At 42.3% G+C, this 18,325-nt stretch overlaps 1 protein-coding gene across 2 annotated transcripts in view; it reads right to left on the bottom strand.

Annotated features, from left to right (window-relative positions):
- Window positions 1-5,812: 5,812 nt before the first annotated feature.
- Window positions 5,813-18,325, bottom strand: part of tubgcp6 (tubulin gamma complex component 6) — a 71,532-nt gene continuing 59,019 nt past the window's right edge. For both annotated transcript variants that reach the window (XM_080737643.1, XM_080737644.1), the window contains exons 23-29: window positions 16,684-16,825; window positions 15,826-16,020; window positions 12,981-13,113; window positions 11,848-11,927; window positions 10,530-10,663; window positions 9,223-9,416; window positions 5,813-8,240 (exon numbers count right to left, since the gene is read on the bottom strand). In XM_080737643.1, the coding sequence (XP_080593769.1) occupies window positions 8,149-8,240; window positions 9,223-9,416; window positions 10,530-10,663; window positions 11,848-11,927; window positions 12,981-13,113; window positions 15,826-16,020; window positions 16,684-16,825 (970 nt within the window). In that variant the 3' untranslated portion in view covers window positions 5,813-8,148. The remainder of the gene's footprint in view (window positions 8,241-9,222; window positions 9,417-10,529; window positions 10,664-11,847; window positions 11,928-12,980; window positions 13,114-15,825; window positions 16,021-16,683; window positions 16,826-18,325) is intronic.

Below are 18,325 nucleotides of genomic sequence, written 5' to 3'. Positions count from 1 at the left end.
CCAAAAAATACAATTCATTAACTTTAAGGCTTGGTTTTCATTTCTGTGATTTTCTGAGTGAGTGTGTCCGAACAGTTCTCTCCTGAAAAGGGGACTGGTGTGATGTCACACCAGGGCCCATTTCCTATTGGACCCCCTCGAGAAGGGGGCGATACTTTTTGGGATGCTATATTTTATTGAGACTAGGCCTATATGAGGTGGAACCATGAGGTAAAGTGGTACTAAAATTGGAACGATACAGAGAAGACAAGTATGGTGCCATGCTAAAATTGGAACGATACAGAAAAGATTAGCGTGGCGCCATAGTATCAAAGACAAATGTGGTCTAGAACCGCAAACGATGAGCTTACAAACCACTGACATAGGTCTGCTGCCACAGAAGCATGGAAAAGACTTGCCAATAACCATCACCATAGTAGTTACTAGTTAGTCAGTACCATGGAAGAGCACACAGGTCTTAATCATATAACTGTTGATGTGCGTCCGATATTGCTTAATGTTAGGATGCAATCTGTTAGAGAAATTTAACATTTGGCTAGTGTTGTTAAAAAACCTTGTTTTATTTTGTACCATTATTTCAGTGTGTCCTGTTGTTTTTTTTATTCTTGTGTTCCTTTCATTCCGTAGGCATTATAGTCCTATTTTTCCTGTTCTACTCTGTTACCGTCTTATCTCACCTCCCTGTGCTTGCTAGTTTTCCCCACCTGTGTCCTGTTAGTCTCTTAGCCAATCCCTGTGTTGATTGTCAGTTGTGTTCACCTGTGTCTGGTTAACCCTGTGAGTATTTTAAACCCTCAGTTTCTTGAGATCTCTGCCAGTAGTTAAATGCTTACACAGTGTTCAGTAGCAGTAGCTACGATTTAGTGGTCTCAATATATGCCTATGTTTATTCTTGTGATCCTGTGTTTGATGGAAAAAAAACATTATCTATTAGATCTACTCTGCCTCTTGACTAACACTTGAGTCACACCCTCCCTGACTAAAAGGGGTTTAGTATGTTTTATGGGAGTAATCTATGAAAAATGTCACAATGTCATGCTAAAAAAATAATGTCATACCTTCTTGTGAGGCTAAATTGTTTGCAGTACAGCTATCAGTTGTTTGTTTAAATAATTGGTGTTTTTTGCAATAAATACATAAAATGGAAGTGGTAGTTTTCAATTTATGTAATTTATTAGAACAGCTCAAAGCAATGCAGTTCAGAAGTGTTCTCGAAATAAACTTAATTTAGATAATCAATGAAGCTATGGTTATGATACCACATTGAGAAACTAGTTGCAAACATCGTCATATTTTTTATTCAAAAGTGAAAACCGCAAATGCACTTGATTTAACAAAAAACATTTTAAAAAAATAACTTGGTTGAAACTGCTATAGTCTTTCTTGATCATCTGAAAATAATAAAATGTGCTTTCAATGAACGTGTACATCTGGATGTTCTAATAAGATGGTTTTAAAGAACCTAAATTGCAGTTGTCATAATGAACCCTGGTCATAAGAGGGTGTATCTAGTAGATTCAGTCACTCTGTCAGGGGTAGAGGTGTTTGCTGTGGATTTTCATCTATTGACCTGTCGGCTATCCTTTTTACTATAAATATAACCTCCGACATGTTATTAGTGTGAAAATCCTGGTGGTGCAGTGGTAAAGCAGAGGACTCACAACCTGAAAGTTGTGGGTTTGAATCTGACTGTTGGAAAGTCTTTAAATTTGGTCTTTTTAAGGCGAAGCGCATGGAATCAGCCCACCTCCCTCGTCAACCCCTCTTTTAGCTCTGGTAGGAGAGGGAGGAGCCTAACCTTTTCTTCACGCCCTCTTTTAACTCCGGTAGGAGAAGGTGGAGCATAAGGTGGAGCATAGATATAGCCCCCCTCTTGGGGGAGGAGTTTAGGAAATTAACATATTAATTAATTATATAATTAATTATTTTTATTGTATGTTTTTTTTTAGGCATTTGTTAGTGTGTAATTATGTTTGTACCCCATTGCAAGTCTTTACTTCAACCTTTCTTGTACTTTAGAGATTTTTGTTGTTGTTTGAGTTGTTTTATTTGAGTTGACTTTTAGTTTTGTTTGAGCTTTGAACCTACAACCTTTGATAGATGAACCTTTGATTCATCTTTTGAGCCACGCTGGCACAGGAGGACAATCGGGAATGTTATATTTAACCCACCTTTTAGAATTCAAATGGACAGTGAAAATGCTGATTGTGAGTTTTGAACTCCAGACCTTTCATATATAAACCCTCGACTTATGTCTTGTGCCATGCTGACATGAAGAATCAATCAGGAAAGTAATATTTAACCCACCTTTTAGAATTCAAATGGACAGTGAAAATGTTGATTGTGAGTTTTGAACCCCATAACTTTCATATTTAAAGCCTTGACTCATCTCTTGTGCCATGCTGACATGGAGAAATAACCAGGAATGTAATATTTAACCCACCTTTTAGAATTCAAATGGACAGTGAAAATGCTGATATAAACCCTCGACTTATGTCTTGTGCCATGCTGACATGAGGAATCAATCAGGAAAGTAATATTTAACCCACCTTTTAGAATTCAAATGGACAGTGAAAATGTTGATTGTGAGTTTTGAACCCCATAACAACTAAAAAACAATTTTCTCGTCACTCACCCCTTATGAATTCTAATCACAATGGAACGTGAACAAAGTGAGGGGGCGAGTCGTTGACCTGTTAAAATCCATGACTGCTCCCACACTGAATTCCAATGGGCTTTCACTGCTTCTTCTGTCCATACAGTCTACAGTAAAAATTATCTAACTTTTTCCTCAATTGCGATTAATGGATGTGACATATATATATATATATATTAGTGAATGTCTGTCTGCATGCTGACATCACTGATACTACACAGTGTCATCACCATGGTAACAGCCGCATGCTGAAACGATGCCCAAATTTGGAGATTGCACAATGTCTGTCCGTCCGCCGTCTGACCGTCTGTCTGCATGCTGACATCACTGATACTAAACAGTGTCGTCACCATGCCTAACTGACCATACTGACTGACATCACTACAGTGCCAAATTTGGAGATGACATCACAGACTGGCCTGGACACGGAACACTATATATGGGCATAAAATAGTGCCAGCCAGACAGACGGATACAACGGGTATTGCACAACTGGACATCAATGGTGATATTCAGCCCAGCGGGCACCAATCTGGGTTCTCCAACATTACTTCCGAGATTCCTACATTAAAATATATATATATATACGGTATATATACATACATACATGCATAGGCTACATACATACATACATGTGCGCACACGCACACACACACACACACACACACACACACACACACACACACACACACACACACACACACACACACACACACACACACACACACACACACAGTATATATATAGTGACAATAGGTGATCTACTTTCGCTATTATTGTGCAACCCTCTTGTATGATGAAATAGGCCTAAGGAATTAATTTACAACAAACTAAAACAAGCGGCATTATTCTATGTTTGGTTGCCGCTTCATTCATGGACAGACATACATTATATGAGCATGACAAAATGAAATCTCTGAAACCTTTGAAATCTTGAAAATACAAAGTTGCACCTTGAACACTATATTTTCTTGCATACAAGTTTTAGTGCAGTATATTTTAAAGGGCCGGCTATCCAGAATGTGAAAGACAGATTGTTAATGTCTTTGAACTAAAAATCATCTATCGACGTAATGTATCATACTGTATGGTCTGCAGGGGTGTCACACCAAATTCTGGGCCCTGGGTATAAGGATTCACTGCGGGCCCCCCATGAATGTTAACTATTGAAAAATAGCAGATATACAAGCTCACAGCGCGGCACCGAGTGCCGCGCTGCGAGCTTGTATATCTGCTATTTTTGAAAAATCGTGATGTCAAGGACCCCCAAGATGATATGTATTTGGCCACGGACCCCGATCTCAACATATTTAGTTCCAGGGACCCCCAGAAGCAAAATTTGAGATAGAAATGTTCGCTTAAAAAATACATATATTCAAAGATTTTCACACATTTTCACAACTTTTCAAAAATAGCAGATCTACAAGCTCGCAGCGCGGCACGAGTGCCGCGCTGTGAGCTTGTATATCTGCTATTTTTCAATAGATAAAGTTATTAGGGCCCCTCCACCTTGGGCCCCAGTAACGCCCCTGATGGTCTGCTTACTGAAATTTGAAATCTTGTTAAAAAGTGACATTTCCATCACTGGTAGACGGGTGAACGGTCCACAGCCCTCAGATGAGCTGACTGTACCACTTTCTCCTCTTTCTCTTTCTTGTCAATATGTAGACACCAGTTACTTTTGTTGAGATTCTGAAATCTTAGTCCCCATCTTTAAACCAATCCAGTGTCTTTGTTTGATGCAGGGCTGAGCATGGATCAGATTGTAAATGCCATCATTTATCTATTTCACTGAAATTTAGGTTATCATCCCTAGACCTTAAATTCAACAATTTCTTTCAATGGACTAAAATCGTGTCTTATTTGATGGCCTTCCTGCCCTGCCATTTGGCCTTTATGCCCTCAAAAAATGGCACCAAAACACCAAAGGCGAAGTGGCCTTGTCCCTAAAATGACGAAATTCCAGGCCTGCTGAGGACCAATTATAGGAAGATAGTTGAAAATGGGTCATCCTCTAATGACAGTGAATTCGCTATTTAGAGAAGTTTCACAACAAAATAACAAACTTGTTTCTGTTACCGAGTTTTTAAAACGTTTCTTTTATTTAAAAAGAAAAAAACTAAAAAGAAAAACTCCTGACATTTATTTTTACTTTCCCTTTCTCTCATGCTGGTTTTAAGAGCTGCTACAGAAGGAAACAGTTGGCACACCTTTATCGGGGGCCTCGTGTCCCCATGAAGTGTTTCTGTAGCTGCCAGCACCTTCCTTATGTACGGTAAAGGCTGGCGGTGGAGCGAGCTCCTCTAGCCGGCAGCCAAGCACTCTTCATGTCCAGCGTTTCTTTGGCAGAGTTCTCCGCTCCACTGTCTAGCAGAAATTCGTCAGAAACTCCTCTCATCAATGTCACTTTCCTACGCAGATGGGTTTAGTTAAGGTCCCCAATGAATCCCCCATGAATATATCTTTTTCTAACTTTGTAAGGGCGTCTTAGTAAAAGGTATTTTGATATTCCCAACTTGAAATAGTATCGTCTCAAGGGTCCGTTTGGCAGCCATCTTTGCGCCCATGTTGCAATTCTAACAAAAGCTTTTGAACTTGATGATGAGGAGCTCCTCTCCCAAAACTTTTAACTCATTTCTACTCAAGGAGATCTTTTCCGGAGTGCTCAGCCAATGTTTCTTCTGTAAAGGTTGCTTGTAAATACTGGTGGCAGCAGGTTGCGTTCTTTTTTTGGGGCTTGTTTCTAAAGTGTAGTTGTTTTATTACTTCCTATAATGTTGTTTAAACCAGTGATTCTCAAACATTTTCATATCAAGGACCCCCAAATGAATAGGGGACCCCTCCATACAAAATGTGCGCATTTAAAATGTTTCAAGAGATATCATACATTTCCAAGCAATCTACAAGCTCGCAACAAAGATCAGCCAGCTATTTTCAAATAGGCTGGATTTCCCTGGTTGCTCATTTCCCTCGCAAGATCTATCAGGCTTGGCTGGACGATACAAATGCCTCTCAGAAAGGTGCTTTCAGCTAAAAGAAATTTAAAAAACAGCTTTATGAGGAAGGACACACTGCCCCATCAAAATGTCCCTCTGGAGTTTCAAAGCGCTCGTTCATGTGGAAATGCACCTGGACACAAGTCACAGTACAGCCAGTTATCCTCCACTGTCCAAACATTGTGCCATATTATAATTAGTGAGGACCAATTGTACAAAGATAGGTTGAAAATGTCTGAAGTCGTCCTTTAAGCTGTTTAAAGGCACAGTTAGGAAAACAGTAGGCCTACATGCTGTTATGCATGTTAATGCAATATTCATGTAGCCTATGTGTGCTACATTTCTGGGGCACGGACCACTGCCGTAGCGGTCCGTGCACCCGGACTCCAATGTAGCCTGACAGCGCGTCGGCGGTTCAAGTCCCGAAGGCCTTTGGCATAATATGTCACTCCCCATCTCTTTACCCATTTCCTGTCAACCCACTATCCTATCAATAAAGGCATAACAATGCTACATTTAAAACCAAAATACCGTACCACAGAATGGTTAAAGCACTCTTGCATTTTTATTTTCTCTACAATGAAATATTTATTATTTTACACACAGCCCACAGGCTAGGCAAGCTTGGAATTGGCAGGCAAGCTTGGAATTGGCATGGCGAGTGGCTCACCAGAGCCAGAGGCTTGATTACTTTTACATACTGTACGTAGATCAGCCCAGTGTTGGCAACACAATGGAGAGCGTGTTATTTCCTTTTCTAATCATCGCCCCCTACTGTCCATCCATCCAGGTTACCTAAGCTTACAACCAACTATTGAGCTCACACCAAAAGCTCCACTATGTACATTTTTGTAACTACCAGTAAGACGCCTAATGGCAAAAAGCGACCATGCCCTAAAGGGCGAGGTCGCGCCATGTCTTAGCCATCTGGCCAGTGATGTATATCGGACCAGTTACCCATATATGGAGACCCCTGGTACCCATATATATTCACAGATATGGGCTTAATATTGATGACATCAAGGATCTCCATATATGGGCATAAAAGGGATTTGGTTCCCCTGGCATCACAGGGTTTCCATATTTCCATATATGGGCATAAAAGGGATTTGGTTCCCCTAGCATCACAGGGATCTCCATATATCGGCATAAAAGGGATTTGGTTCCCCTGATATCACAGTGATGTCAGAGCGTGATGTCAGAGCTGCCCACTGCACCTGTATCCAGCAGTGAGATCCCCATCAGAGGAGAGGGTGGTATTTATAGCTTATAAATGCAACTTTTTATTTGCATGGGGGCATAATGTTCTATATACTGTAGTTATTAGAAAGTTACATAGTGGGACTTTTAACCCATTTAGGCCTAGAATTATTGAATGCTTTAACCAGTGAAAAATAGCAGATATACAAGCTCGCAGCGCGGCACTCTTTTTGAAAAAGTCGTGAAAATATTTGCAAATCTTTGAATATATGTATTTTTTAAGCGAACATTTGTAACTCAAATTTTGCTTCTGGGTGGTCCCTGGAACTAAATATTTTGAGATGGGGGTCCGTGGCCAAATTCATATCATTTTGGGGGTCCTTTACATGAAAAGGTTTGAGAACCACTGACATAGCAGTCTCTCAAGAACAGACTAACTGAGCTCCAGTTAAGTGAAAAGGACCTTTTCTTTGATGATGGCTGGCCAGATTGCTGACATAGAAACATAGGTTTTTCAAAAAATCTTAGAAGGATTCAAAAGACACTTATAGAATCGGGTCAAAAATAGCAAATCGACAAGCTCACAGTGCGGCACTCGGTGCCGCGCTGTGAGCTTGTATATCTGCTATTTTTCAATAGTTAAAGCATGAAATAATGATACACTATAATGTGTACCCGTTCTGAATGGGTTGCAGCTTTGTACTGTATGTTTATAATGCTTTAAGACTCTTGGATCACCTGGAAGGGATATATTTTTCAAAAATAATCTAGGCCACATATTATATACAGTGCTTGTACAAAAACATACTTTGTGCGTTGAAAGGAAGGCAAAAAGCATGACCGTATGTTTCACAAGCTTAATGCCCAACGTTGTTGCTTTCTGCGATGTACTGTTAACGCTTTGGCCGCCATTTACGCCAAAATGCCTTTTCAAAAATGTTACCGCACTAACCCGCCATATACGCCAAAACGCATTAATCGGTCTTTCAATTGTTTATTATCAGACGGCCCGTCTGATACACCCCGCAGTAAAGAAGGGCTCAATTTCCCGTGATCCTTCAGGAGATGCAGTCATCCGGGGTATCTGGCTTTCCATCCAGACCAACGGTAGAGAATTCAGACAAGTGCATTTATCTAGGATTCCACTTCCAGATTGTGCTGATCGTCCAAAGAAGCTTTTTTTCAACGGACCAAAGCTGTGACTTCCGTGGGTCCTTCAAAATAAGGCGATGAAAATCGCTGGCGGAGTTGCATTTCTGAATTATAAAAACTACCTGGCGGAAAATGCGTTAAAACTCAGGAGTCTTTGTAGTAGTTGTTGAAGTTGATGCGTAGCAGGAAGTCCTCTAAGTGAGGCTGGTAGCCTCTGTTCACCAGCTTGGTTACCACTGGAAAAACACAAAAAAACAGAAAGAAATACTTATCAGGTGCTTTGTTTCTTAGCGTACTAAGTGGAAACGGTAACTACTAAGCATGGGAAAAAACTAAGACTGGTATTTACTTCCTGTACTGCGCGCGTGCACACGCACGTGCACACACACACACACACACACACACACACACACACACACACACACACACACACACACACACACACACACACACACACACACACACACACACATCTCACTGTGTATAATTGCACAACAGCTAGTCGCCTCTCTAATTCAATTCATAAATCCAGGACCATTATACATCTGTCAGTAGCCTATGCCTACCTACAGACTACAGTACTTACCAGGTCACACAATGGACCATTGATATGCATCCAGCGGCCAGACAGCATCAGACAGTAGGGATGCACGATTAATCGGGCCATTATATCGGTATTGGCAATATCGGCCATAAAAATGCATTATCGGTATCGAACCGATATCAAAATGACAGATCGGTTTAGCCGATATTTCGTTTTATAATATTCACATTGAATGTGAAGCTGAAAAAGCCATTTGTAATGATGAAGGCTGACGATTCAATCAGGGTTTTCTGGGAAAGCTTTTCAACTTTTCAGTGTCATATCTGTCGATACCGATTCTGATAAGATATATATTTCATTATAATATAATTATGTAAAACATATCGGTATCGGAATCGGTATCGACAGATATGAGCCTGTAAAATATGGGTTATCGGATATCGTCCATAATTTTATGATCGTGCATCTCTACATGGGGGGCAAGAGAGAACTAAGAATAAACAACTTTAGGAATTTTAGCGCCCAGTTCACCGGCATAGCCATAAAATCTACCACAGTATTACGGCAGCCTGTACATTTTAAAGAAATGCTGGTGAACACAGAGAATACACAAAAAATAAGAACAAGTTCCAGTGAAATAACTAGAGACAGACTGCAGCTCCAGGTGTCCTTACCCTTGAAGAGGAAGTGAGAGTAGTACTTGAAGGTGTTGTAGGACTGCTGCATGGCGATGAAGCTGGGGTGCACCGCCTCCCCCTGCTGGCGGTCCCAGGGCAGTGCGATCAGCTGGGCACGGAACTTGAGGATGAGACTGAAGATGCTGTGGATGATGTTCATGACGGGAGCAGCCTTCTCCGTCAGCAGACCCCTGGGGGAGAGGGTGGTGGGAGGGGGGTCTTTAGGCCAGTGGTTTTAAAACCTTTTCCATGTCAAGGACTCTCAGATTGATATCATCGTTGTCTCCCAAGTTTCAAATTTGTATGTTCTTTCGCAAAGTAAAGCCCTGCTTCATCGTACAAGGCAGTCGCACAAAAGTAGTGAAAACAGCAGATCTACAAGCACACAACGTCTCGCACCGCGAGGCGTTGTGTGCTTGTAGATCGGCTTTTTTCACTAGTTTAAATCATTTTTAAAATGAAAAATGCAAAAGGAACGGTTTTCACCCGACGACGACGATATGTATTTGGGCACGGTCAACCCATCTCAAAGGTTTTGTGCCAGGGGCTCCAAAAGAGATTTTATGTAAAAAAAAAAAAATGTTTTCGATATTTTTCAAAAACATTCAAAAATATGTACAAGCTCTAAACGTGCAGCAGTGCAACACGCTGTGAGTAGGGCTGTCACAAATATTACATAATCGTCTAATGGCAGTTATTTGACGTAATCACAATTATTTTGCATAATCATCATAATCGTTTCCATGTTGAGAAATGTAAAGTTTCAAAAAGTAGTGGAAATAGCAATTCTACAAGCTCACAACGTGTCGCGATGTGACACGTTGTGAGCTTGTAGATCGGCTATTTCCACTATCAATGTTCTTTTTTTGAATTGTTTTATTTTTGTTTATTTTCTTTTTATTTCGTTCATATTTTGTCAATTTGTCAATTGTCAAATATGTCAGTAATTTCTTTGTACATTTAGGTTATGTGTCATGATTGCCATGTGCAACTTCAAAGCCTAAAAGCCAAACAGAAATGTAATTGTCAACGACAAAAACACAATTAAATCACTAATCGCAATTATTTGAGTGACAATTAATCGTCATGCTAAATGTCATAGTCGTGACAGCCCTTGTCGTGAGTTAGATTTTTGTTATTTTGGATTATGTATTTATTTAAAATAAATGTGGTTTTAAATTAAAACCACAATTATTAATATGACCTTATTAGACATGCCCAAAAGCTAAAGAGGCAAGTGGTTCCCCAGTAGAAAAAGTGGTTCAATCATCTTTGGGAGTTTGCATGCACTTCCACCCCCTCACCTGAAGATGGCTCTGTTGAGGTAGTCTGCGTGCATGCGGTGGATGGCGTCCAGGTCGCTGGCGGAGGCCAGCTTGGCGGTGAACTCGCTCCAGGACACCTGCAGGATCTGGTTGGCGATGTAGCCCTGGATCACCTGGACCATGTGGTGGAAAGGAGGACGCACGTTTTTTTTAAAGGAGAGTTTCTGGGTAAAATAGACCCCCATACCTTTTTAAATGTCTTCTCCCAAGCTTGTGAGATGGTCCAGACACCCCATAGTCCAAAAGAAGCATTATATTCCATTTTTGATTTCAGCTTCTACTCGACCATGGCTCCATAATGGCCCGCTTTCAGTCAATGTCTAATCCGGTTATTTCGCTCGCTTCAAAGTCAATTTTTTCGCTCCGTACCTGTTTCCCGTACTGTATATAGTTCATCGAAGCATTTTCTTCTCCAGGGCGCAGCCATTGTTGTTGTGAAAAAGCTACTCTTTTCGAGTCTCGTTCAGCTTGAACTCCCGCCGTCTCTCGCGGGACAACAGCTTTCCACAGGTTCTGCTGCTGCTGCTCTGCTGCTCTACTCTCAGTCTTGTCCCGCGAGAGACGGCGGGAGTTCAAGCTGAACGAGACTCGAAAAGAGTAGCTTTTTCACAACAACAATGGCTTCGCCCTGGAGAAAAATTGACTTTGAAGCGAGCGAAATAACCGGATTAGACATTGACTGAAAGCGGGCCATTATGGAGCCATGGTCGAGTAGAAGCTGAAATCAAAAATGGAATATAATGCTTCTTTTGGACTATGGGGTGTCTGGACCATCTCGCAAGCTTGGGAGAAGACATTTAAAAAGGTATGGGAGTATATTTTACCCAGAAACTCTCCTTTAAGTAAAAGTATCAATACCTGCTGTTACAAGCACAAGTCTTGGTATTCTGAATTTACTCAAGTAAAGTACAAAAGTATCGGCATCAAAATGTACTTAAAAGTACCGAAAGTTAAAAAAAGTGCTTGTTATTCAGAAATCTTCCATTTCATGTTTTCAAAATGTATAGAATAGATCTGCAAGCTCTGTACATGTGAGCTTGCGTTGTGAGCTTGTAGATGGATTATTTTCAAAAGGCCGAAGTCTATATACTGTAGGGCTGAAGTGGTTAATGTATGTTTTGTAATAATATTTAAACTCTACAAAGTAAAGTTTTCAATTGTTAAACTTCAGAGTAAAAAGTAATATTTGCCTCGGAGATGTAGTGGAGTAGAAGTAAAAGGTTTGACATTTTTAAATACTCCAGTAACTAATAAAAAATACATCAACATTGTACAGTACTTGAGTAAATGTACTGACCTTGACAAAGTGCTGCATCTCGTGTCTGTAGAGCTGCAGCTGGCGGAACTGCACAGAGCGACCCGCTCCTTTCAGCAGGGCTGTGTGGGCACAAGAACATGGACATATTATATAAAGAATAATGCTGATTGAGACTTTGTTCTGCGTCTGTATCCCCTCTTTCCCTGCTTTCTGAATCCAGTGCCGTGTCATTGTTCCGACGTCCCATTAGTCCGATGATACCTAATCCTAACCTTAACGCCAGTAAAACTATGCCTAAACCTAAACCTAACCACCATCGGAGTAATGAGATGTCGGACTTATGGGCAGTCCCCCTGAATCCATGTAGCCCCTTTATCGGACTCTTTCATTTTGCCTAGCAAATACTGATCAAAAAGTTCATGTTCAATATATGTTCAAAATAACGCATCACTTTTGTCCTTATAAAGTAGGGCATTTAAAAATAGGGAGTTGAAATGACTGAGATACAAGGTTTTGGTGACGATACTTTATCTAATAACAAGATCAACTTCCAGTCTGGTTATCAGTAGAGAAAACGGTCCTATCTACTAGGGACTGCATTGATCCCACTGCTAGGAGCATACATAAACCATGAAGGAATCACTACTGAAACTAAGTATTGTCACAAAAATAATAGCCTCGGAAACCCAGACTTTTAGCAAACCCTCTTTAAACTATAATGAAAAATCCAAAACAATTATAACCTTCTTGATTTTTTTCCCCCTTTTTTTGGGACTTTGGTGAAATCTGTGCAAAGTGTCAATTACATGGATTAAAGCAAGATCAAATCTGACAACTGAAAGTTTGTGCGATTTGTGAAACAGCATGAAAGGAGCCCCCACAAACGCTAGCGCTGCTTCCCAAACATTTAACACATTATGTAAGATTTAACAATGTCTGATGTTTTAGTAAAGTCTGACTACTTAAAATCCCCTAATCTAAAAATATCAATGTACAAGCTCGACGCGATGAGAGCTTGTAGAGCTATTTTCCCAATAAAGGACATGCATGCTTCTATGGAATCCAAAATGGCTAAAATCGGTCGTGGTCTTACTTTATTCCGTGAGACTTTAAGTATGACTTTTAAGTAAAGTAAAACTTTCCACCCCTTTGCCCTACATAGAGTTCCTCACCCGTCCTCTTGAGGTGAAACCACACGTCCCGCAGGCTCCACACCATGTGCTTGAGCTGCAGCAGGAAGGAGAAGAGACGGTTGTACTTGTTCATGCAGCTGTCTGTGATGACGATGTTCAACGGCCAGTCCACCTGGAGGAACAGAAACACCACAAGGAGAAAGAGATTCAGAGAATAAGAACAAAATATAGGAGAAAACTTTAGAGGTGAGATGTTCTCCTTACAGCAAAAAAAAAAAAAAAAAAACACCCACGAGAAAAAAGGTTATCGCACCTCGTCTCGCCCTGCACTACCGTTTTTCATTGACGAAAGTTAATTAAATTCAAACCAAGTTTGAAGTGAGCGGTGGCCGCACGTGTGTGTGTGTGTGCGTGCAACCGTGCATGCGTGCATGCGAGACGCAACAGCACTACTTGGTCACCAGCGGCATTGCAGCTTAGTGTGTGTATGTGTGTGTGTGTGACGCAACAGCGCCACTTGGTCACCAGCGGTATCGCAGCTAAAACGAAATAATATTTTATTCAAAAGACTATGACTAAAACTAAACTGAATCAAAATTTGCTGTCTACATGAACACCGTGAGGAGCCAGAGAGAGAGAGAGAGAGAGAGAGAGAGAGAGAGAGAGAGAGAGAGAGAGAGAGAGAGAAAGAGAACAAAAGATGAAAGATAGAAAACTTTAGAGGAGAGACGTTCTTCTTCCAGTAAGAAATCCCCCGCAGGAGAGAGGGTTATCACGCACCATCTCGGCCTGCATTTTATTAGCAAATTCTTCGCCTTTTCTATTCGATTTATCACTTTCCTTTACTTCAGTCATGCAAATGGATTCAGAAAGGAGAGACGGAGAGAGGGAGAGAAAGAGAGAGATAGAGAATAATTTGGGCGAAGGGGGGGAGTAAAGGGATAGAAGAGTAGAAATGGGAAAGAGGGGGAGAGGATAGGGACCGGGGAGAGATGGGTAAGGCCCGAGCTCAAGGTTGTGAGCTTGTATATCGGCTATTTCCGACGAGCGAAGCGGCGCCCGAGCCAAGTATAAACCAGGCATATTATTAAGGAGACAGTGATAAAGGATGGGGCAGAGGAGGGGAAACGCGAAGAGGAGAAGACGGAGTGGAAGGAGATAAGAGTTGAGATGGATGCATGGATAACATGTGCGGAGAGAGAGGGAGATTAAAAACTAAGTGTTGAGGTGAGGAGAGGACAAGAAAGAGTCAGACTGACTTATAGTAGCCTAGCTAGTAAGAACAGTGTGTGGGAGAATCACCTTTTTCATCAACATTTATTTGTTCCAGTTTTCTCAACTTTTCCTACAATTCACCGCCCGTTGTCCCGCCCCTCTTCGCACCCATTGGCTGCTGTGTCTTGGTGGGACAAAAGTCCTTTCTCTCCATCCACTACCATTGAAATTCAGTTGCTTCTTATTGTTATTTAGAGTATTCAATTCTAATTTTAAACTTGGTTTCAGTCAAAAGTAGTGTCTCAGGCGTTTGTGAGCTTGTAGGTCTGCTATTCTTGTAGGTCTGCTACAGTTCTCAGAATATGGACACTAGGGTTCAAGTTGTTAATATAAAAAGGACTGGAAGATTTGGAGGACCCCCTGTAGTAACGCTGAGGACCCCCTAGGGGTCCCGGACCCCCTGTTGAAGACCCCTGATATAGGAGATATAAGGGAGGAGCGGTCACAGGAGTTATGCCCAAGGACAGGATGAGAGAGAGAGAGAGAGCGAGAGAGAGCTGAAGACAATGTGTGTGCGGGGGACATTACTCACTGTTCACGCCACCCAAAACTCCCAAATCCAATCAATTTGAGAGTATCAAGCACTTTAGGTGCATGACAAGCTCATTTTCCACCCCCACGGCAGTCCGTCACCGCGCGACAGCTTGTCACATTAAAGCTGTCACTGTGGTTCCACTCACAGTGGTGTTGGCGCACAAGCACACACAAGCACGCACATACACACACACACACGCATACGCACACACACACGCGCGCGCACACACACACACACACACCCCGATTCATCTCAAACTTTTTATCTACTCACACTGGAGCTGGGTGATGTGACTTCGGATCAGTATCACAGCGATTATTATAAACTTTTGCCTCGATTACAGTTCGAGTAAGTGTTAAGTTTGGCTAGGGCTTATTACATAACGGCGTAATGGCAATTCTTTTTCATAATCGTTTCCATTTTGAGGAATGTTAATATAGTTTCAAACACTTTCAAAAAGTAATGGAAATAGCAGATCGGCTATTTCCACTATCAATGTTCTTTTTTAAGTATAGAGTTGTCAAATATGTCAGTAATTTCTTTGTATATTTAGGTTATGTGTCATAATTGCCATGTGCAACTTCAAAGCCTAAAAGCCAAACAGGAATGTAATCGTCAACGACAAAAACACAATTCAATTGTTAATCGCAATAATATGAGTGACAATTAATCGTCATGTAAAATGTCATAATCGTGACAGCCCTAAGTTTGGCTGCTCATTTGTCTATCTACAAGCCGATCTACAAGCTCACAACGCGTCGCGTCGCAACGCAACGTGTTGTTTTCTCTTTTGGCAAAGAGAAAAAAAGAGAAAAAGAGAAAAAAAGACTGTATCAAGTACGTTATTTCCAGGTGCATTTTACCAGTAGTAGTAATTATAGATTAAAAGGGTTTAAATGGTGCCGGATAATATGCAGCTCGGCAAATAAAAGGTGAATTGATCCCAGTGCATGACAGAGGATAATTTAACGATAAATTTAAATCTCCACAATATGATTATCGTGAGTGTTTGTATTTATTTTTTAATCGTGATAAACGATAATAACGATTATGGTCCCATCGCTAGCCTTGTACCTTGTAGCGTAGCTCTAGGCAGTTGAGGGAGTCGGGGGCGTGGGGGTGGAAGGTCTCGGGCAGGAAGCGCAGGGCGAAGGTGAAGTTGGCAGCCTGGGCGATGTCTCCGTGCAGGCTGTACTGCAGGGCCTTGCTCAGGATGTTGTTCAGCACCAGAGGGGTCAGCAGCTCGCCTGGAGTCTGACCGCTGGCCAGCTGTAGGGAGAGACCACACAGACAGAGAGGGCTTCATTAAGCTAGTGGTTCTCAAAAAGGGATCCCCAAATGTATATGTATTTGGCCATGGACCACTCCCCGTTTGAAAATGTTTGTGTTCAGAAGTGAAGATTTCAATGCAAACTGTTCCAATACTTTCAATGTGACTTTGTGCCCATGTATCCTATCCTCCTGTGTCTGAGGCAACGTTTAGACGACAACGGTCTATAGAGAAAGCGGCAAAATGTCCTTGCGTTCTCTCATTTAATCCAGCTTTCAGACGGAGACGCAACAATGACTAAAACGATGTAGTGTGCATGCTATGTCGCTAGGTGGCGGTGGCGCACTATGTGGCAGTGTGTGACATCTGTCCGCGATCCTCCCTATCTCAGCAATTGTTTACATAATCACCAAGGCAGCACAGGCTGTCGACTTTGCAGCGTCAGCCATGACATCACACATTTTGCGGATTCCCTGTATACTCTGTTTAGATGGAAACGTAAGGAGGATCGTTTCAAAGATTTTGCGTTTCCAACCCCCGAAAATGCCGTTGTCGTCTGAACGGAAGGCATATCAATCTGACATTTCATTTTGGCATTTTCTCGTGGAAACGGCATCGTCTGAACAGCACCTGAGTCGTCCCAACTCGAAACCCTGCCTCACCTTCTCGAAGAGCAGGTCACTGAGGGACTGGGCGAACTCGCCGTCCTCCATCAGCAGGAAGTGGCGCAAGGCCTCAAAGTGTCTCTCCATCCCCAGCTCCACGAAGAAGTAGTCCACCACCGCCTTGTTCACCAGAGACACACTGGGGATGGAGCATAAAGAGATGTTAGAAGAAGTAGTCCACTACCGCCTTGTTCACCAGAGACACACTGGGGATGGAGCATAAAGAGATGTTAGAAGAAGTAGTCCACCACCGCCTTGTTCACCAGAGACACACTGTGGATGGAGCATAGAGAGATGTTAGAAGAAGTAGTCCACCACCGCCTTGTTCACCAGAGACACACTGGGGATGGAGCATAGAGAGATGTTAGAAGAAGTAGTCTACCACCGCCTTGTTCACCAGAGACACACTGGGGATGGAGCATAGAGAGATGTTAGAAGAAGTAGTCTACCACCGCCTTGTTCACCAGAGACACACTGGGGATGGAGCATAAAGAGATGTTAGAAGAAGTAGTCTACCACCGCCTTGTTCACCAGAGACACACTGGGGATGGAGCATAGAGAGATGTTAGAAGAAGTAGTCCACCACCGCCTTGTTCACCAGAGACACACTGGGGATGGAGCATAGAGAGATGTTAGAAGAAGTAGTCTACCACCGCCTTGTTCACCAGAGACACACTGGGGATGGAGCATAGAGAGATGTTAGAAGAAGTAGTCCACCACCGCCTTGTTCACCAGAGACACACTGGGGATGGAGCATAAAGAGATGTTAGAAGAAGTAGTCCACCACCGCCTTGTTCACCAGAGACACACTGGGGACAGAGCATAGAGAGATGTTAGAAGAAGTAGTCCACCACCGCCTTGTTCACCAGAGACACACTGGGGATAGAGCATAGAGAGATGTTAGAAGAAGTAGTCCACCACCGCCTTGTTCACCAGAGACACACTGGGGATGGAGCATAGAGAGATGTTAGAAGAAGTAGTCCACCACCGCCTTGTTCACCAGAGACACACTGGGGATGGAGCATAGAGAGATGTTAGAAGAAGTAGTCCACCACCGCCTTGTTCACCAGAGACACACTGTGGATGGAGCATAGAGAGATGTTAGAAGAAGTAGTCCACCACCACCTTGTTCACCAGAGACACACTGTGGATGGAGCATAGAGAGATGTTAGAAGAAGTAGTCCACTACCGCCTTGTTCACCAGAGACACACTGGGGATGGAGCATAGAGAGATGTTAGAAGAAGTAGTCCACCACCACCTTGTTCACCAGAGACACACTGGGGATGGAGCATAGAGAGATGTTAGAAGAAGTAGTCCACCACCACCTTGTTCACCAGAGACACACTGGGATGGAGCATAGAGAGATGTTAGAAGAAGTAGTCCACCACCGCCTTGTTCACCAGAGACACACTGGGGATGGAGCATAAAGAGATGTTAGAAGAAGTAGTCCACCACCGCCTTGTTCACCAGAGACACACTGGGGATGGAGCATAGAGAGATGTTAGAAGAAGTAGTCTACCACCGCCTTGTTCACCAGAGACACACTGGGGATGGAGCATAGAGAGATGTTAGAAGAAGTAGTCTACCACCGCCTTGTTCACCAGAGACACACTGGGGATGGAGCATAAAGAGATGTTA

This window comes from Nannobrachium achirus (assembly GCF_963921795.1).
Source record: "Nannobrachium achirus genome assembly, chromosome: 11".
Classification (NCBI taxonomy): domain Eukaryota; kingdom Metazoa; phylum Chordata; class Actinopteri; order Myctophiformes; family Myctophidae; genus Nannobrachium; species Nannobrachium achirus.
Note: the sequence above shows the minus strand (reverse complement) of the source record. Positions and strands in the feature narration are given on the sequence as shown.